Below are 21,793 nucleotides of genomic sequence, written 5' to 3'. Positions count from 1 at the left end.
GATTCTATGGCAAAGTTCACATACAAGTTAAATAGAAGATGAAATTATGCTTAAAAGTAGTCCATTTGAGAAAATGATGAATATTTCCAAATACAAGATATTCAAACTGACGACCACTTTCATTTCAACTTAACAAGAATCGATAGCATATTGAATATTTGTCAACTCATAAACATTGTGATGCAATTATTACAAAGTGATTGTATCGGTAGTATTTGTTTTGTCTTTAATATGTCAATCTAACCTTTTTGGGGTTCTTATAACCTATTATACTCTACAGATGCTTGGCTTATATGAGTGTGCCGATACCATAATAGGAGATGAGATGAGAAGAGGGGTTTCTGGTGGGCAAAAGAAAAGAGTGACCATTGGTATGTGCCTAATGAATCTTACTATGTTTTCCCATTATAATTGCATAATAAGATTGCTCTTTTGATAGGAACTATATTTCTTCCTCGGAGTCTATTTTTAAAAAAATCAACAAGTACCCATGTTCTCGACAATATTACATAGAACAATATAAGAAGTTTCTTGCCATTGGCGGTGTGAATTTGTTATTTACATAAAACTAAAAAAGTTATTAATACTCTGGTGATTCCTAAGATACTTGGATGTATCAAGTAACTTGGCACAAGGCTTGAATAGATCAGTTTTAGAAAGTATGAAATCCTTGTCATATAAATCATTTCTAATTGAAGAAATATTAACATCTTAGCATGGTTCTTGCTTCTCCCCTTGCATTTTAGTTATGTTTATGCTCAATTCAATTAGGTAATATTATACCTACTTATAAATTATCTTACTGACAAATAGAAGACAAATATTTAACTAATATGGTTCTCTCTCACCCTCTCTCTATGCATGTATGTATGTATCAAAAGACTCACCCTCCATTTGTGTGCATATGTATGCATGTAAATCAAGTTAGTCCGACTTGATAGACTAGATTAGAATAAAACTAAATGCTTACTACATCCAGTTCATTTGGAAACCAAGAATATCAAATTGGTAAAAGTTAACAGAGAAAAAGATACCACCAATTATTTTAGCCATTTTAGTTTAACCATGCCATTTCTCTTACATAAATAGTGTGCTTCTGCACATATTAAATTATCACACTTACAAGCACAAGAAGAAAGCATGTCCTCAAGATAAAATACCAAATTTAAAGTTAGTCATTGAAGGAACATTACAAAATTCATAAGCAGATTTCAAAGAAGAAATTTTGTTATGACATAAGACTAGGTTCATTTTTTAAATAATGATCATATGTCACACCTTTTAGCAGTATTTGTTATTTCTTCTACACAAACGTTGTTAAAAATTCATGTAGGAAAGTAATAATAAAAACAGTAAAAAAAAAGGCATAATATACTTCAAGATTACATGCTAAAAGTTTATATAGGTACAACTAAATTATACGAAATTAATTATCAGTACTTATGATTAATCACTATCTAGATAATGGCAAAGTCATGATGTATTAAAAGAAAACTAGTTCAAATACTTGGAAGTATCATATGGAAGGAAATGGACATGTTCAAATGGCTGCTTACTTTGTTGTCAAAATCTTACAATCCAAAGAACGATGACCCTCATGTTTAAATAACGATCAGATGATATTCAATGTCTAATCCATATTACAAATCTTAGGATCATGTGAACTATAATACCATATGAAATATAAGACCTAAGTTCAACATGTTATTAACATATCGAAAAATGTTGAACGTCCAGTTCATGATTCACTTGACATTTTTAATGACATTTGTTTATATATCATAAGACCAACAATCCAATTAAGTTCTAAGATAAACAAGAAAGAAAACTGGAACATCTTAGAATTAAAAGCTAAAAGACAATTTTTATATCTTTACAGCATTCTATTTTAGAAGACGCATATATTGATATTTTTGGAGTGATGAATCATGGTCTATTGAGTCTAAAAAATTATGGTTTACTTTGCCTGGGGAAGTGTAAAAACTCTCATCTATGATGCCATAGGTTAACTATAGAAAAAAGAGAGCTATTTTTTTCTTTTAGAAGGAAAAGGAAAGGAAACAAAATTACATAAAGTCTGATAATGATGATAGAAACATCATTAGTTATTTTTATTTGTTCTTTGGGCCTGAGCCATCATATTTCCTTCTCTTTTTTTGAAATTAGGAAAGGTTATCATAATTACCTGTATCACAGTATATGCATATATTTAGCAAAGGGCCACAGCTCTCCCCAAAAAACCAAGAGAAGAGATAGAGAGAGACTTGGAAGAGACTTGGAAATCCGCATAGAGTTTTTGGTAGTAAAGAATTCACAATGGTTCCTAATAGGCTTGGCCCTGACTAAGATTAAATGCAATTAACACCCTCTCCTCTCCTGCAACAAAAAAAACTGGTGGGAGGGAAGGAATATTAGTTCTTTTGTCCACTCCCGCTCAGCTGTCTGTTTGAATTTTATCTTTCCAGCCACTCTCCACCTAAAGCTTGTGGCCCCCCACCTCTCTCTCTATCTCTATCCCTCCCAGTCCATATGTTCTGCTTACTTGTTCATAAAATAATGAAAAGAAAATGTAGCAGTGACCAACATCCACTCTGGCAAATAGACCCCCAAAACTTCTATCCAGAGTCCAGACATCCTCTTCCCTTTCACAATGCTTTCCTAAGCTCTCTCTTTCTTTCTTTCCATAATTTGGCAAGAATTCTCTCACATTTCTCACCATTTCCTATAGTCCCTCTCCATGTTGGAATTTCTCTAAGATGGCCACGTCCCTCAATAAAAGTATGTAGTTTCTTTTTCTTCATAGTATCATCTTTCCATAATATTTTTTTTCAACTACCATGTGTGCTATCCTACCATATTATGTTGCCCTGAAATGTGGATTTATCTTCTCCTTTATTGTACCGTATCTTAGGTTTTTGTATTACTACATATTTTGTTGCACAATGGAACAATGAAATGATTCCTTTCTTAAATGTCCAAGGTCTTTATTTATTAAATTCACAAACATAGACATCTATAATATCATTTTCTAGACTCCTTTCATATTATTGTGATTATGCTGCCTATATAGCAAAATGTCCATGACTTTAGAAAGAATTTTTTAGTGTGTGAAGAATTTTAATAATCACCAATAATGAAAATTCTGAAAGCTTTTATTATCATGGCTACTGCATTTTCTGTGACCCGCATGAGAATAATCCTAGCTCTGCCCCTCGGATAAACTATATATATGGAAACATGGTGGTGGAAACTTCATTTTTTATGTTACATATAATTGTCTATTATAATTCATTCATTTGCTTTTTCAATCAATTCATTTCTGATTTTATTGTTTTTATCTTTCAAAAAATATAGCAAAGAATCATAGGATCTGATCCAATGCAGTCCAACCTGCTCTATGATATGCAAGTTGACCCTAATCCTAGCAACATTAGCTACTAAACCAGACCTCCATGTAGGTATGACAACCATCTTCTCCAAATGTATCCATAGTCTATATTCTTTAAGTTATAAAAGTTATCCTCATTTGCCTCATGTAATCTCCAGCAGCTTACATGTGAAAAATGTTCCATATATGATATAACTACCTTTACATAGGTTTCAAAGGAAAAAAGAAATCTTAGATGCCCACAAGTGTTGAGCACATAAATCTTTACACAAACTTGGATGAAAAGGAAATAATCAAAGGACAGGTAATTGATGCTAACAATGATTGCTTTGACAAGTTTACCTTGAATTGCAAAGAATTTCTTCTTATGCACTTAGCTCAATAAAAAAAAAACTAAAGTTCTCCCTAAAACAGGAAAGAAAATATATGTAATACTTGTATTTACTACAAAAGATGGAAATCAAGAGTAGATCTACTTTATTGTGAAATAATCCTTGTAGTTAACAACAACCTTATGTTCAAGATCTTTATTTTGGACTGAAAAGAAAATAATCAAAGGACAAGTCATTGATGCTAATCAAGGTACGTCATCTTGATACTAGGCCCCATACCAGTGCCACCCTATTACTATGTCGGTGTAGGGCCAGTTTGGTGCATCGAGTGTCATTACACCCCCCCTTTCTATGTACCAATATCAAACCGGTATGGTACGGTATGCCCCATACCATTTGGTTCGGTATGGTATAGCATACCTTAATGCTGGCAATGATTACTTTGACAAGTTTATCTCAAATTGCAATGAATTTATTCTTATACCAAGTAGCTCAATAAAAAAAAAATTTAAATTTCTTCCTAAAACAGAAAGAAAATATATGTAATACTTTGTATTTACTATAGAAGATGGAAATCCAGCCCAAACCTACTTTATTGTGAAACAATCCTTGCAGTTGACAACAGCTTTATGTATGGGATCTATATTTCTGACCGAACATCAACACCACTGCAATCCTTAAGTTTAATCACGTAACAAATTCATCTTCATTCTTCTCCCATTGTACCTTCATTTTATTTGACCACGTCAATTGAGGAACATGAAATGAACAAATGTGTATCCTTCTTACCTATTTACCCGTTAAAGTAGAACGTTCCAATTGATCACTACCTCATAATGCTCCAAAAAAGCATATTTATGTAAAAGACTCTTACAACTTCCTTTTCAGATGATGTGCAATAGAAAATTAAATAATGAGCTACAAGATGTCATGCATGTCTGATTTTCATATGAAGCACCAATATCCAAAAGCATGTGAAAGGTTTCGAGTTACAACCTTACTCTAAAGTGCTTGATGCTCCTCTCTTTCTTTATGAGGTTGTCTTATCATCTGCTCAACATATAAGAGAAAATATTAGAATACAAAGTTAACACGAGTTTTCACATTAGCGATTATCATAGAAGACATATTAGATGCATTGATGAACTCTGGTGCCCTATGCTTTTGTGGCAACAATACAACAACATTATATAAGCAAATTCTTAATCAATTAGCATAATCAACTAGGCAAACATAAATATAACCATTCATGGATGAAGAATAGATATGGTCCATGGTCTAAATGGATTCCAAGCCAAAAGTTCATAGGACTGCTGCATCAAAAATGAATCGTTCAGCAAAAATCCTAAATGATGGGTATGTAATATTGTTCATAGTGCTTGATGATTAAAAGCCAACAAGAGTGAGTTCTTTGTTAGATATTACTTTACAAAAATAGTGAGAAAAGGAGAAAAAATATAGCCAAGAGAAAATTTTGTCCAATTTACAGCTTTGGCATTACTGGACATCAACAAAAAATTATTACTATGAAAAAAAAAAAGAAGATTTATGGTTTATTCGTACACAACTTACACATTATATAAGTGTAAAAAAAGATAATCTGCAGAACTAGCATTTACATAAATGAACAAAGATAGATGTCAGCAAACCCATTTCTAAAGCTTTTATCCTTCATAATTTAACTCATTTCCAGAAAATCTCGCCACTCTAAATTCCTTCACATCTGATAATTGTATTGTATGTCTTTTTGAGATAAGATTAGATAAAACACAGCAGTCAATATTCTCCTTTCTGTGTTTCTTAAGCTCTCACATATCTCATGGTTTGAAGTGCACTAAAGCCTGCTACCCAACAGTGCCTTAGCTCATTACGTTCTTCTTGCTTATTTTCTTTCTAATAAAATTACAACATATCAATACCTATATTCCTTTAGTGATAATAGTAAAATAGCAAACCATAGTATTATAGGCTTAAATATCTTAGATCATATTTGTAATTAGACAAAGAAAATGAAATGGTATTATGTACAAAAAATGTAGGCCAATATATTTTTTACTAGCAAGAAAATATATCAATCCAATTTAGGAAACAACAATAAGGTTACATGAAAATCATTAGTCTACCTTCTATCTATTCTTTTATATAATGAAGAATGCATATATAAGGTTTTTATGTTACAGGAGAGATGCTAGTTGGCCTTGCAAGAAGCTTCTTTATGGATGACATATCGACTGGATTAGATAGCTCAACCACCTTTGAGATTATCAAGTTTCTCAGGCAAATGGCACATTTAATGGATCTTACCATAGTCATTTCCTTGCTTCAACCGCCACCTGAGACATTTGAATTATTTGACGATATCATCCTTTTATGTGAGGGACAAATTGCTTATCAAGGGCCTCGGGAGAATGTTCTTGAATTTTTTGAGTTAATGGGTTTTAAATGCCCAGAAAGGAAGAATATAGCAGACTTTCTTCAAGAGGTACCTGTTTATGAACTAGTTTATTACTCTTTAACTATGATTTTTGACATTTTATAACAGTATTTCTACATTATATTGTTCAAAGCTTGAGTTCCACTCTATCAATCTTAAATGCTTTTGTTAACTAAGAATTTGTTCTTCATTGAAATAGCTGGTGAAAAATAATTCATCAAGATGGCCAGATGTACTGTAAATGAAAATTTATTTATGTAAATTATTTTCTTTAAAAATCTACTGAAACAAAAATTAAAAGTAAGATCAAATACAATTAAGTTCAAATTTTAACTAATGTCATCATGCTGCAACAGTCTAACTTCAGTCAGGAACAACAACACAATGTTCTTTATAGAAAAGTAAACGTCATAATATGCTGTTAGGTTAACTAAGGATTAGTCAGATGCAGATCTATTCCGTATTTAATCTGATAGGATGGTATGCAGTGAAGACCCATATCCATTAATTAAATGGACCAAAAAGTGTCAGCAGCTAAATATCCAATAAGACGCAGAAACAGATCCGCAAGTGCTTATATGGCAATATTTGTTAGACATATCCTTTCATATAACTGTTTAAGTAGTAAAATGACATTTCCAATCAACTGTTAATAACTCTACTATACTTTGTTCTCCCTCTTTGGGCTATAGAATTCTACTGATAATGACACTAAAGCTCAAAAACATTCAACTAGAAATCTACCAGTTGAACTTGCTCCCTAAACCAAACACTTTGATGCAAACAGTCCATCAAAAACCCCATGCCTGTTAGAGTTTTATTCAGTTAAACATCATGCAACATTTTTCCCTCAATTTTCTACCTTAACATGGTAAACCTGTCTAATGACCAACCTTAGCTAAATTATGAAGCTCCAAAGCATAGACGATGAAGATTCAACATTGCAACATATTTCGTTATTGTACAACACCTAATGGTAGCTTCATCCTTTCAGAAACATGAACATGAACCATCTTTCGACACCACTCTGTGAGTCCCCCTCTTTTGTCAACTTCCCAAGGGGTTCATGCTTCAATACGTTGTTGCACACTTGTTTTTCATTTTTGTCCTTGTTCATCTTTAACTTTCCTCACAAGAAGGTACCAATTACCTTCTCCCTATCAACTGTTTGGGTATCTTATTCAAATTCCTATGAATCTCTTGGATCATTCCAACTTGTTACATAAGGTTACTTTTCCTTAACTTTCAGTAACTGCCAGTAAATTCTTTACTGAAAAGGCAAAAATTTTAGAAAGCTATTTGACATTCTTTAAGGACTTCCAGTAACTGTCCGCAAGAAAACCCAAAACTTCTAATAAAGTGCAAACTTCCTCAAAAAAAGAAATTGTGGTTAAACCGTGATCAGCTTATTTGTTTAATTATCATCTGAAAATGGGTTTGCACTGACTGATTTTATCAAATACTCATCTGCTAACATCTGAAACCATTTTTAACATTTGCTGCTAAATTATGGACAGGTCACTTCAAGAATGGATCAAGGACAATATTGGGCTGGTAATCAAAGGGAATACCGATACCTTTCAGTTGGCAAATTTGTAGAATCTTTTCATTCTTCTCATCTGGGTCAACTTCTAGAGAAGGAGCTCTCCAAACCAAGTGATTTTGCCAAGAGCAATTCATCAACTAAAATTAACGACAGCCATAAAATCTCAAAGTGGGAGGTTTTCAAGGCATGCTTCTCAAGGGAACTTTTACTCTTAAAGAGGAATTTCCCAGTGCACTTATTCAAGATCATACAGATAACACTGTTGGCAATTGTGATCATGACACTTTTCCTCCGAACAGAAATGAATCACAATTCAATCATGGATGGGAACAAGTTTCTTGGAGCTGTCTTCATTGGTGTGGTAATAGTGAAGTTCAATGGCATGACTGAGCTGGCAATGACAATAAGGAGACTTCCCATTTTCTACAAGCAGAGAGAATTGTTACAATTGCCTGGGTGGGCTATCCTTCTTTCAATTTTCATCCTTAGTCTCCCAATGTCACTGGTAGAGACAGGCATATGGACCGGCTTAACATACTTTGTTATTGGCTTTGCACCTTCAGCAGTTAGGTACGAGTCTTTTTTTTTTTTACCTCTCCAATTAAAATAGTAATGAAATTTTTTTACCTCTCCAATTAAAATAGTAATGAAATAGAATACTAAAACAAGCATGTTTGCAATGTTCTTTCCTTGGCTCTTGTAGGTTTTTTCAGCAGTTTCTATCACTTTTCTGTGTGCATCAGATGTCAATGAGCCTCTTCCGTTTTATTGCTGTATTGGGAAGAACACAAGTAATGGCAAACACCCTAGGATCTGCAACTCTTATTGCAGTATATATACTCGGAGGGTTTGTTGTATCAAAAGGTTAATTGTTTATTCTTTGCATATTTGAAGCAAATCATATCCAAGAATATGGTTTGATAACTTACATATCATTTCCATCCCGACTAATTTTGTCTCTTCATTCAGACAATATCCAACCATGGCTGCTTTGGGGATACTGGGCCTCTCCCTTGACCTATGGACAGAATGCAGTAGCACTCAATGAATTTCTTGATAAAAGATGGAGCACGGTAAGATCTAATTTACCCTGGCACACAAAAAGTTCTGGAAAGTTAGATGTGCATCTTCCTAGCATGGAATAATAATAGATCACATTCCAAAGAGATACAAATAAAGTCTTGTCAGACTCTTGTTATTTTGAAAAGTTAGTTCAAAACAAGGATGCAATTGAGAATCAATAATGATCTTTGCTTACCCTTAAAAAAGAGTTTAATAGCATTCAAAATTAAATTATTAGAACATATGACAAAAGTTCTAATGGTATTCTCTTGTTTTTGGCAAACAATGATCTTTTCTTTTGACAGAAAATACATTATGAGTACATTGATGCTGACACTGTTGGAAAGGCTGTCCTCAAATTGAGAGGGATGCCCACAGAATGGCATTGGTTCTGGATATGTGTAGCAGTTTTGCTCAGCTTCTCTCTTTTCTTCAACATTCTCAGTATCTTTGCTTTAGAGTTTCTCAACCGTATGTATTCTTTGCTTCGCCATGTGTTTTACATGCTTTAACATATCACAAAAGAATAAAGCTAAATAGATTTGAGGATTTCTGATTGCAATCATTAACTTTTTGCAGCTCCACATAAGCATCAAGTCATCATTGGTGCTAAAGCTGAAGGCATAAAACAGAACAAAACAGCTGATGAACAAAAAATAAATGGGACAGCTCCAAGGCATGGAATGATTTTGCCATTTCAGCCTCTGACCCTTGTATTTGACCATATCAATTATTACGTAGACATGCCTAAAGTAAATCCTCTTACTTCACCACCAACTCACACCAAGTACTCGTTGAATCCAATACTGATCACAGTTTTTTTTCCTTACTGAACATTCTTTATTACTGTGATCAGGAGATGAAGAAGCATGGAGTAAATAAGAAGAGGCTTCAGCTTTTACGGGATGTCAGTGGTGCATTCAGGCCGGGAGTTCTAACTGCATTAATGGGAATAACTGGTGCAGGAAAAACCACATTGCTAGATGTTTTGGCAGGAAGGAAGACTGGTGGATTCATTGAAGGCAATATAAAAATATCTGGATATCTGAAAAAGCAAGAGACATTTGCTAGGATTTCAGGATACTGTGAACAGATGGATATCCACTCTCCGTTCGTAACTGTATATGAATCGCTACAATACTCTGCATGGCTTCGTCTGCCTTCCTATGTTGAAGCACATGAAAGAAATGTATGTTCCTCAAAACATATTTTGTTCCCTTCTTTTCGTTGTTTATAGGAATGCTTGTCTATTGTAATCAAAGTAAATCTAACCCCGAGATCTATCCCAAACTTTAGATGTTTATAGAAGAAGTCATGCACTTGGTTGAGCTAACACCACTGAAGAATGCAATGGTGGGTCTTCCGGGAATTTATGGTCTGTCAGCTGAACAACGAAAAAGGCTCACAATAGCAGTAGAGTTAGTTTCTAGTCCATCCATCATATTCATGGATGAACCTACATCTGGTTTGGATGCTCGTGCTGCAGCAATTGTCATGAGGGCAGTAAGAAAGACAGTGGACACTGGGCGCACCGTTGTTTGCACAATCCATCAGCCAAGCATCGAGATTTTTGAATCTTTTGACGAGGTAGGTACTAGTTTGATGCTTTACATACTAATAATCATAAGAGGAAGATAAGAAATAACATGATGCAGTAAGAGCTATAAAAATAATAAACAGAATTACTAATTCTTCTTAGGTAAAACATGAAGTTAACATCAAGCAAGAGGAGAATATATATGCTTAGACAAGAACCAACTGACATGGTTGTACAAAATCTCCTCTTAAGATCCAAGCTAATGAAATGAGTCCTATCTATTGTAGTATACTTGGACTTTTCAATGTCTACACATGGACTGATTTTACATTGACAGGAGACTACTAGAAACAAAAAGAATCTCAGACTTGGGTTCCAATAAGGGAAGAAAATATCACAATATTGCATAAAGAAAATGCTGAATTTTAACATCATAGAAAGGATTGCAATCTTGGACTGTACCATCTATAAAAGGATGTATCATACCAGACTAATAGGATACTGTGACTCAGTATGCCCCCATATCTAGTGTCACCGAGGTATGTACCATACCAACACTCCGTACAGGGTGTACCAGTTGCTCACCAGTATGTGGTCCAAATTACGATTGCAAATCTTGCATCATGAAGAATAACATTAAAACTTCTCAAAGCTTCCAGAGCCAAGACTGATATTTTATCATGCCTGTGTAGTCTAAAAATAAGATAAGGTCATCAATACTACAAGAAATGCTCTAATATTAATTATTGGCGTTCCTATTGACTACTCTTTGCAGTTACTACTAATGAAAAGAGGAGGGCAGCTCATTTACAATGGTTCTCTAGGCCCTCTATCTTGTAATATGATTCAATATTTTGAGGTAAGACCGTTTCAGTTGCATCTCTTTACTTTATAAATGGAGAGAGGATGGACAGGTGACTTTAAGCCTTTTCTGTGCAGTCTATCCCAGGAGTTCCTAAAATCAAAAATGGCCAAAACCCAGCAGCATGGATGTTAGACATTACTTCTCCTGCCATGGAATATACTGTTTGCATCGACTATGCAGAGATCTTCCACAACTCTTCTCTATACAGGTAAGCTAATAAAAGGTAAAAATAACAGTGAAGACTAAAGATAAAGAAAACAAGATCATCATTGATTATTTGATTGGATACTTTATGTCACAGAGAAAACGTGGAACTAGTTGATAAGCTGAGTAAACCAACGCCAAACTCACAGGAGCTGAACTTTCCATCTGGATATTGGCAAAGTTTTAAATCTCAGTGCATGGCATGCTTGTGGAAACAGCATAGATCATACTGGAAAAATCCAGAACACAATGTTGTTCGTTTTGTAACTACAATTGCAACTTCACTTCTGTTCGGCATAGTCTTCTGGCAAATTGGTTCCAAAATGTGAGCTCAAAAATAAAATGAAGTCTCTAGTCCCTGCTTCTTGATTTCAAAGATCTTAACTTGGTTCTTTTCACTGAAAAACAGTACCAACGAACAAGATATATTCAACATACTAGGAGTCATGTATGCATCAGCACTGTTTCTAGGCTTCGTAAATGCCAGCATAGTGCAGCCCGTTGTGGGGATGGAGAGAACTGTATTCTATCGAGAAAGATCAGCTGGGATGTACTCTTCCATGCCCTATGCTATTGCTCAGGTAATCTACTATCCACATTTGTTTTATACTGAAGTAAATAATTCTACTTAAAGTTTGACCTTGATGAGTCATTCTGGATAAAAGTTTTTCAATTTTCCCTGAGAAGCCAAAGCATATAGAGGCCAGCTGACCCTTGTTTTTCTTGCTTCAGACTCCATTTTGGTAGTTTTTAGTGAACGAAGTACCTTTCTGGGAAGCATGTCAACATTCAAGCACTCTTTTAGTTGTAAATTTAATTCAAAAAGAAATGGCAGCATCTTGATCCCATTTTTATTTTATTTCATAAGATGTAGAAAATGTTTTCATGTACATTAGCTAGTTTCATCTGCTGGAACAATTTAGGTACTGCATACATCAACCATAATAGATCCTATCAGAAGACAGTGGTACCAAGACACCCCTTGCACCAGTATCATATGAGCAAATGGTATTTCAACTCTATCTTGTTATCCCAGAACCAGGAGACGTACCATATAATAGTACAGCCCATGCGTACTAGAACATGTACTGGTATCGGTATTTGAAATCTTGATATGCCGATTGAGGTAATTCATGCCAGTAGCATGATGTGCTATCATTGGCAAAATAGGTTATGGGTTATTCCATGTTATAGCCATGCTAGGCACATGCTATAAAATACCATGTGTCAAGCACTAGCATGAAGCCAATACCATGCTAGCAGTCACACTCCGATAAAGTATTGACAATGGAATGCCGAACCGCCCTGAATCGGGCGGTTCGAAGCATGTGCCAAATTGTACTGGCGGCCAACCAGTGCGGTTCAAGCATTCAATTCGGAATGCTAGCAAAAATGGAGCGAGGAAGAAGGAAATAGAGGAAGAGAGAGAAAGAGGAGGAAAGAGAAGAAGAGGAAAAGGCCGAAGGTGGCCAACGATGCCCCGCCGAGGCCGTCACAGTCCCTTGCAAGAAGAGATTAGAGAAAGATAAAGAGAAAGGGAGATGAAGAGAAATGGAGGGAGGGAGAGGTTGCAAGGAGGCCGCCGGAGCGCCGTCAGACAGCAAAAATCGACCTTGTGGATGCTGCGGGTTCAAAACAGGTGCAATCCGCCCCAATTCTTCATTTTCTTTTTAACATGATGCACAATGAAGCCTTTATGGCCCTCTAGTGGCCAACACCGGCATCTCCTCCAGCCTCCCTTTCCTTCCCTCCCTCTCCCTTCTCTCTCTTTTTCTCCCTTATTCTCCCTTGTTTCCATATCGGTTCGTACCGGTACGGTCCGATATGGAGATGTACCAACTTGTACGGTCAACCGATCGACACGAGGTCCAATTCCAAGTAAGCGAACCTTGATTGATATGATGGGTATTCTAATGCATTGTGTGCGCTCACTTGCACTTTTCTTCCAATACTGACAAATCATTTCACTTCTACCTGTATTCCTTTCCAAACTGGCCAAATATGGCCAAATTGATTCTAGACCTTGCTTCGCCCAAATAGAAGAGAAAAAAGTGTGAGCAACTATTTGCTTATACAAGTAGTAATAGATCTTTATTTTGAAATGACTATTGTTGTTCCAGAAATAATTTGAAAAATGGATAACAAAATTCGTTATCATACATAAAAGGCATGGTTCCTGTTCAGGAGATATTTTCTATGGTTTGTAATAGTAACACTGCTCAAACATAAATAGCTAAGAACAGTGGTATTATCAATCAAAATAACTAAAAAAGTTTTTTAGAATCTCTTTTGAGAAAAAAAAAGGTCCCACCTAAGGTTGGCTAGTTGGAATTGAGGCTTAGATCAGTCAGCCAGCAGCATAATTCGGTACGCCTACATATCGTTCCGTGCCTGGTCCGAACCAGCACAACAGAGAGTGGAGAAAGGGAGAACTAAAGAGAAGAGAGAGAGAGAGAGGAGGGAGAGGAAGGGAACACAGAGGCTAGTGGCAGCTGTCGAAGGGCTACAGAGGCCCTTAGATAACGGAAAGAGCAGGCGAGAGTGAGAAGCAGAGAGAGAAAAAGAGAGGGGGAGGGAATAAGAGAGAGAGGGCAAGGAGGTGGTAGCCACTGAAGAGCTAGACCTATCAACGGGTCGGATTCGGATCAGAACCTGGATATCCAGACCCAGACCCGATCTTAGTTACTGGCACCGGATCCAGACCCGAATACCCGATGGGTCTAGCTTTGAAGTACTAGATCCGGACCCTAATGGTTCCCGGATATCCAGACCCGGTTCTAGGATCCGAAACTTATATTTAAAGTCTGAAAAAAAATCTAAAAATTATACAATAACCTAGAAAAACACCTAAAAATTATACAATCATATGATCATACAAATAAAAGTATAAAAGTTGTTCAAATTCAACAAATAAAACTCCAATTAAAGCATCCAAAAACATAACAATATATAATTATAATAACAACATACAATTATAATATATATATATAATTAGGATCCTAGGTCTATCGGGTCTGGATATTAAATATCCAGACCCTATCCGTTTACATGATGGTTCATCGGATCCGGATCCGGATCCGAGTAAACGGGTCCAATACTAATACCAGACCCGGATCCGTCAAGTAAATACCCGCGGGTCTCAGATCTGGATCCGATCCGTTGACAGCTCTACGGAGATCTGCAGAGGCCCCCCTACAAGCGAATCTCCCTCCCTGCCCTCCTCTGAATTGAAATGGGGGCGATTTGCTTCGCTATGAGTCAACACAAAAATAAAACGCAATCAAAACATGGGTGAGTCGCCCCTATTTCAATCTAGAGGAGGGTAGGGAGAGATCCAGTCATCTAAGGGCCTCCGCAGTCCTCCAACAGCCGCCACCAGCCTCCACACTCTCTCCCTCTCCTTCCCTCCCTCTCTCTCCCTCCCCCGTCTCTCTCTATATTTTCCTTTCTCCAGAGGAGGGCAAAGCTCCGGCCGCCCTTTAACAACCTCCGGTGGCCTCCCTGGCATTTTCCTCTCCTTTCCTCCCCCCCTTTTTCTTTTCTTCTCTTTCCTTCTCCCTCCTCCCATCCTTGCTGGTGTCTCGTTTCAAACACCAGAACCACTTCGATCAGCCACCAATATGGTTCGGCATGCCCCAAATCGGATAGTTCGGGACAGGTCCACCATCCATGGTCCCATCTATATTATAATTACCTTGGTCCGATATCTTGAGGATGCACCACTCAAATCTCAAACTTAAAACTGTCCAGTTCTAAGTTGAGGGGTATGACCACCAACTTTTTGCAAGTAATTCATGTAAAGAAAAACTAGGTTCTTGTAGCATGGAGAATCAGAAATATCTACTACTAACGTGCTACAAAATGACAAGAATTGCATTATGGACATACTAACACAGTTTTTGGCTAAAGGAATCTAGCATTATGAACCATCTTATGGATATTAGTAGGGTATTTCTAATGATTGCTTTGTAATGGGCATGTCATAGTTTGAAGTAATTAATCATCATAAAACTATGTTTACACACTAATAATAACACCATGGTTGTAAAATAGGATGTTACATGCATTCCACCGATCTTGTTGATACTATGAGAAGCTTCCTGATAGATAGTAGTCCACTCCAAGTACCGCCTCACATACTCTCTGTACTTAAAAGAATTGGGTGGGCATGGAGAGCGCTGCTCACACAAGTATCCTATTGCATGAGAATGGTTTTGAAGGAGTTAATCATAAAGCAGACAATCTATCCCTGAGTTAAAACCATGATGATGAGACAATAGAGATAAACCTATCTTCACTCACCGTCAACAGATCTCATCACCCTTTGAAATAGTATGTACCATCCTCAGTAGCCTCTAATTGATCTTGTCTTCTAGAGGATTGAGACTCGGGGAGCCTCTCATGGCATAGGTTCTTCAATTTCCAGTCAGATACGAGTTAATGCAAGGAAAAAAGCAAATGGAATTATCTTTCAAAACATTAACTAAAGATAAATTGGTTTTTCATGATCATGCTTTTGATGCAATGCGACAAAATGATTTTGCACATTATTGCTGCATCCAATCCCTAGAGCAGAGATCAATCTTCGAAACAAAGATAAAGCCAAAGAAGACTGTTGTGCAACAACTCTGAACCATCCAAAACATAAGGTTGTTTAGGATAATAGAGAGCTAAATTAAAAGGGGAAAGCAGAATATGAGTCCATAACATTGCAGATCAGCTCAGATAATGTGTATTGAAGCAACACGTGCCAATGCAAGCCAAAAAGCAAAGGTTCTTGGTCCGCAGGGGCATTAAAATGGTACAGACTGTTGATCATGCCCATAACTTACAGGCATGTATGTGCCACTAATAACAAAAAAAATATGACCCAGAACTTACCACATAATGACTCATTGTTGGAAATATCAAAAACAGAATCTATGTGATCAAACTACTAATTTCAGATTTTGTATGGTGTAATTTCCAGAAAACGAACTCTTTTTGAACTGTATGCTTGCTATCCACTATTCATAACATCAGCTAATCCATAAGTTAGGTCTCTCACACTTGGAGAAAGTAAATATATAGACTTGCAAACTGCAAGGACGTTATAAACATTAAATAAACGATCGTTCATCTAACTCATTTCCATGACGTATTATGACGTGATGAAGCGAGGATAGGCCCTGGTGCAAGGATAACACTGCTCCAGTGTAATCTAAGTAGCATAGGTCTAAAACATGAAAACAACCTTTCCGCATGTAGGGGCAAGGCTGCGAACATCTGACCTTCCCCACACCCTGCAGTGGCAGAAGCCTCATACACTAGGACACCCTTTACAATGACATGATGAAGCATAACTGTAAAAGCAAACATAATTTTAACAATCATGATCAGCACACACTTCAATTAAATTTTTAAAAAAGAAAAAAAATTAATCAAACGGTGCTTTGATAATGATTGTTAGGGACTTATAAACATTAAATAAACGATTGTTCATCTAACTCATTTCCATGACATATTATGACATAATGAAGTAGGGGTAGGTCCTGGTGCAACAATAAGGCTGCTCCAGTGTAATCTAAGTGTCATAGGTCCAAAACACAAAAACAGCTTTTCCACATGTAAGGGCAAGGCTGTGAACATCTGACCTTCCCCACACCTTGCAGTGGCAACCGGCAGGAACCTCATACGCTAAGACACCCTTTACAATGACATGATGAAGCATAACTGTAAAAGTGAACATAATTTTAACAATCATGATCAGCACATACTTCAATTACATTTTTAAAAAAGAAGAAAAATTAATTTAACGGTGTTTTGATCATGATTGTTATGGACCTTCTAATGAACCAAATATTAGATGCAGAATATTTCAAGATCCTCAAAAAATAGGATGGATTGTCCCTTTACATGGATGGTAAGTCCTGTATGAACAGATTATTGTCCATGGTCCATCATAAAGGTTGGAATTTGGATTAAATACAAGAAATATCCTCCAATTACACATATCAAATTTGTACTAGCATTATTGTATCTTGCTCATTAGGCATGTCATGAATACAGAGCCCAAGCTCTGATAGAAAAGGATGATATACAGTTAGCATAACTTCTCCTCTTTCAAGCTTTCAGATGAAATGAAATCTGAATCAAATTTGGTTTTCATGTGCAGGTGGCCATTGAAATTCCGTACGTTATATTGCAAGTCGTTATCTTCTCATTTATTGCATATCCAATGATAGGATTTCAATTCACAGCAGTGAAATTCATTTGGTTCATGCTCTTCACGATGTTAAGCTTTACCTACTTCACACTTTACGGGATGATGACAGTCGCACTCACACCAACCCAAGAGATAGCTGCCATTCTCTCCTTCCTCATCTTTGTTTTGTGGAATGTCTTCTCTGGTTTCATAGTTTCTAGAAAGGTACATGAAATCCCTATCTTCACTATTATTTTTGCAAAAAGCCATACAGGATGCCATAATGACAGTTGACTGTGCTATTGCAGATGATACCACTTTGGTGGAGATGGTTTTATTGGGCTGATCCTGCAGCATGGACTGTTTATGGTCTCATGTTTTCCCAATTGGGTGACAGAGTTGAACTTATCCATGTCCCAGGGAGCCCAGATCAGACCATAAAAGAGTTTCTTGAGGATTACCTTGGTTTTCAAGATCAATATTTCCCACTCATAGTAATCCTTCACATTGGAGTTATTGTCTTATTCTCCTTTGTGTTCGGTTTCAGCATAAAACATCTAAATTTCCAGAAGAGATGATATACAGAAAACAGATACTAAAAGCAAGGAGGAAGAGCATACTCAACACATTTGAGCTCACCAGCAACTTCACCACAAGAGATTCAGATCTTCGATAATCTTTTTTTCCCCTTTCCCTCTCTTCATCCAAAGGATGGATCATAGGGATCTAAAAATGTTTCATGCAGTGTAAAATGATTAGAGCATAATGTCAAAAATGTAACTTCCCAATAAGCAGTAGATAGAAATATAAGATGTAAATACAGAATTGTATCTCCCAACATGAAAACAAGTTGAAAAGGAATTGTATGCAGGCAAACGAACTGGTGCAGCAACAAGTAAATAAGTACAGATTCTAGTCACGGGCCTAATAACATAGGAAAAAAAAGATAAATTGTGAAGAATCATCCTTAGATCATTACCACTTGGTAATCTAATATTGCTTACAAAGGTGGAAATACAAATTAGACTTGTTTCTTCATAGAGTCAACCTGACAACTAAATGAAGGGATGACAGAGTCCTGGAACATGGTGAAATGGCATATATAACAAACTAAAACTACTTAAAATAATTCAATTATTCTATAATTATAAAATAATTTACACATAATTACAAGACAAATCAACTCAAAATTTGACCATTTTCTCAAACCAACTAAGCAATTTGATAAAATATCTGTTTCTGAACACAGGTGTGAGATGAACTTCAAGTAATTTGAGTTAAAGCTGACATGGTTAACTTTCAAGATGAATAAACAAGTTTTAAACTAATTTTTGTGGATCAAGTATAAGAAACAAAGATGAAGGAATAGAATCTAGGTTAAGAAAGATAACTGATTTTTTTTAATCTTCAGATATTGATTAATGTTTAGTGGATTGGAAAATATAATCCTATTGTTGTTCCTGTTGTAATCTTGATGCAGGTTAAGGTTAATAACTGAAATTAATGGGCAAACCTACTTAAAGATTTTCTATCACTTAGATTGGAGGCCCATCCCTAAAATATATGAAAATCTAAGCATGATTTGATTTTCCTATATGGATCCCAATATGTTAATTTTTTTCAAGATCTTTACTTGAAAGCTTTTGGCTACAAAAGACAATTAGCCTGAGCCCATCACAATACAACACATACATACAGAGAGTTGGATTAATTTATCCCCATAAATTTGTTTCTGTGTTGAACTTGGCAAGAGAGAAATTTATAAAATACCTAAATAAAAAAAGATAAAAACTATAGATATAGATCAAAATTAGATGCACTAAGTGGAATTATACTAGGGTTTCGGTCAAAGATAGGGATAGTGAAAAAAGGACTAACAATATAGTAACTTCATAATTTATTGATTGAGGCTTCTAAATAAATTATTTAGAGAATCACAAGGAGTTATATGATGATTTGCATGAGCATGTTTAGTCCTACGCTAGCTTGTGTATTAGGGTAGACCTGAGTACTTAAGCAAGGCCATGGACCCCAATTAATAACTTCTAACTAGCCATATTTGGATGAGGTCCTAGATTATTACAAATGGTATTAGAGTTCACCTAGCCCATGATTTACGTGATAAGAGGACACTGCCACACAAACTGTTTTGGCATTGACCACGAGCTGGTCATAGATTTTGTAATGGATTTGGATCCTTCCTCTGTCAATGATGCCAAGGCTTAAATGAGGAAGCATGTGTTCAGTGTAACATCATGAGTGCAATGGGTAGGTCTTGGGCATTTAAAGCAAGGCCAAGGATGCCAATTAATAATTTCTCACAAGCTATTTTTAGGTGAGGTCCTAGATCATTACAAATGGTACTAAAGCTAACTTAGCACACAACCCATCTGGCTAGTGCAGCACACAAATTATTTTGTGGCTAACAATAAGCCAGTCATGGTGTTTATGATAGGACTCTTCCCTTGATGAGGATGCCAACTTAAATGGAGGAGTATGCAAGGACATGTAGAGTGGCAATTTACTCAACCTCATTGGGTATCTGATCCAATCCTAATGGGCGGGTTTTACACGACCTATTTAGAGTCAGCGGCAGGGACGGGTAATGGTGATACACCTGCACCCCACCCCCCCCCCCCCCCCCCAAAAAAAAACAAGAGAAGCTGACCCAATTATACATAAACCTGGAACACTTGGATCCTCCCCACCCTTCACTTCAAATCCGGATTATATTATATACATTATTAACTCATGAAGTTTATTTTTCTTCGTACTTTTTAGGATCATCTCCACCACAAGGTAACAAAATTCAAATTATCCTTGATGATTATGATGATAATGGAGAAAAAGGTAATGTGATCAATCCTAAGAAAAATTAATCATCTGAAAGGCTGCAATATAGATGTTTAGTTATTCGTTTCTTCAGTTGATTGTTTTTCTTTGTTTAAGGAACATTTGATTTCCTAAAGAACAATATTTTGTTTATTATTTCTATTATTGTTGAAAATTTGGTTTGTTATATTCTAGGTCTTCTATTCTTATTTCGTTTATTATACGAAATATTGCGATTTACTTTCATATTTTTTATTTATTTTATTTGTATGCAAAAGTAATGACTTTTGTAGCTTCACCCGCCCTACCCCATGCCATGTAACTCTACCTACCATACCCCACCCCAACCCATGCTGCCTAACTCTACCCACCCCACCCTACCCCAAGACTGGTACAAAGCACGAATGGGTAATGGCCTACCCAAACCATACCCACCCCATAGCCATTCCTTAAGGACATGCATGAGCATGTGCTTAGTCCCACGTAAGTGTGTGTAGGGGACTTCCTCTAGCAAGGATCCTCGAGCTTAAAGGAAGGAAGCGTGCGAGGGCAAGCAAAGTGTCTGTTTAGCCTCATATCGGGTGTATGTTGGAGAGGTCGTTGGTATTTAAGCAAGACCAAGACCCGATTAGTAACTTCTAGATAGCCCTTTCTAGGTGGGGTCTTGGGTCATTACTATGATGATTATGATAATAATGCTACATCATCAATGTTTAGTAAGTGTCACGTATGTAAAGAAAGCCACATAATAAAAAGTTACCTGTTGAAGCAACAACCAATATGTTAAATCAAGAGATAGCTACCAAGGGAGCATGCATGGAAAAACAACCAAGAACATTATTAAAGGAGGCACACTCTCTACATGATACAGTCTTAAATTCCAGTCTCAACACTAACAAAGGCTTCTAAGCCTTTTCTTTGGTCTTTGTATATAATCTTCAATTATTTCTAACCTTGCAGTCTTTTAAGTATCTCAAGTTCTTTTGTAGTCTGTACCCTTTTAAATCTGCTCAAGGTTTTATTGTCATAATATTCCAATCATTTTGAATGGATTAACCTTCTCATGATCTCTTCTTAATATTTTCAAGCAAGTGTCAACTCCATGGATCAATTGAATCACGTTTGACAGCCCAAGAAAACATTATTGAATATCTGGGTCAATCTTTGCTCAAATTAAAATATTAAAAAACAGAAATCTTTCAATCAAACTATTGCATCATGTATTATTTGGTAATTAGTAATTCCATTATACAGCATGTATTTTGTGGTACTTGGGTAATTCCTTCATGCGGCAAATATGGAGTTCTCTTCATTGAGGCATGGGAAAGAGCCTGCAAAGGACCAATCACCTGGCCTAATATCATTCTATTCGTGGCATATGTAGCATTCCCAAAAATTCATATGAAAAC

At 36.2% G+C, this 21,793-nt stretch overlaps 1 protein-coding gene and 1 long non-coding RNA gene across 38 annotated transcripts in view; one reads left to right on the top strand and one right to left on the bottom strand.

Moving 5' to 3' along the window:
- Positions 1 to 18,343, top strand: part of LOC105054712 (ABC transporter G family member 45) — a 33,388-nt gene extending 15,045 nt beyond the window's left edge. Inside the window, exons 8-22 of the mRNA XM_010936280.3 lie at positions 281 to 371; positions 5,901 to 6,202; positions 7,672 to 8,270; positions 8,404 to 8,564; positions 8,670 to 8,773; positions 9,068 to 9,233; positions 9,342 to 9,514; positions 9,619 to 9,951; positions 10,059 to 10,349; positions 11,075 to 11,158; positions 11,239 to 11,372; positions 11,466 to 11,693; positions 11,778 to 11,949; positions 17,523 to 17,777; positions 17,861 to 18,343. Coding sequence (XP_010934582.1) covers positions 281 to 371; positions 5,901 to 6,202; positions 7,672 to 8,270; positions 8,404 to 8,564; positions 8,670 to 8,773; positions 9,068 to 9,233; positions 9,342 to 9,514; positions 9,619 to 9,951; positions 10,059 to 10,349; positions 11,075 to 11,158; positions 11,239 to 11,372; positions 11,466 to 11,693; positions 11,778 to 11,949; positions 17,523 to 17,777; positions 17,861 to 18,130 — 3,363 coding nt within the window. The 3' untranslated portion in view covers positions 18,131 to 18,343. The remainder of the gene's footprint in view (positions 1 to 280; positions 372 to 5,900; positions 6,203 to 7,671; positions 8,271 to 8,403; positions 8,565 to 8,669; positions 8,774 to 9,067; positions 9,234 to 9,341; positions 9,515 to 9,618; positions 9,952 to 10,058; positions 10,350 to 11,074; positions 11,159 to 11,238; positions 11,373 to 11,465; positions 11,694 to 11,777; positions 11,950 to 17,522; positions 17,778 to 17,860) is intronic.
- The window catches only part of LOC105054711 (uncharacterized), a 28,437-nt gene extending 10,045 nt beyond the window's left edge, over positions 1 to 18,392 (bottom strand). The window contains exons 1-8 of one of the 37 annotated variants that reach the window (XR_003802213.2): positions 18,173 to 18,309; positions 17,002 to 17,080; positions 16,602 to 16,710; positions 15,671 to 15,781; positions 15,430 to 15,563; positions 10,786 to 10,914; positions 8,630 to 8,718; positions 4,717 to 4,770 (exon numbers count right to left, since the gene is read on the bottom strand). This is a non-coding gene — a long non-coding RNA (uncharacterized lncRNA). Of the gene's footprint in view, positions 1 to 4,311; positions 4,447 to 4,716; positions 4,771 to 8,629; positions 8,791 to 10,785; positions 10,993 to 11,453; positions 11,593 to 15,429; positions 15,564 to 15,670; positions 15,782 to 16,601; positions 16,711 to 17,001; positions 17,081 to 18,172 lie in introns of those variants that run through there. The other 36 variants (XR_012135707.1, XR_012135711.1, XR_002165854.2 and 33 more) reach the window with 36 other exon arrangements.
- Between the last annotated feature and the right edge of the window lie 3,401 nt (positions 18,393 to 21,793).

This window comes from Elaeis guineensis, chromosome 12 (genome assembly GCF_000442705.2).
Source record: "Elaeis guineensis isolate ETL-2024a chromosome 12, EG11, whole genome shotgun sequence".
NCBI lineage: Eukaryota > Viridiplantae > Streptophyta > Magnoliopsida > Arecales > Arecaceae > Elaeis > Elaeis guineensis.
This window is presented reverse-complemented; position numbering and strand designations above follow the sequence as displayed.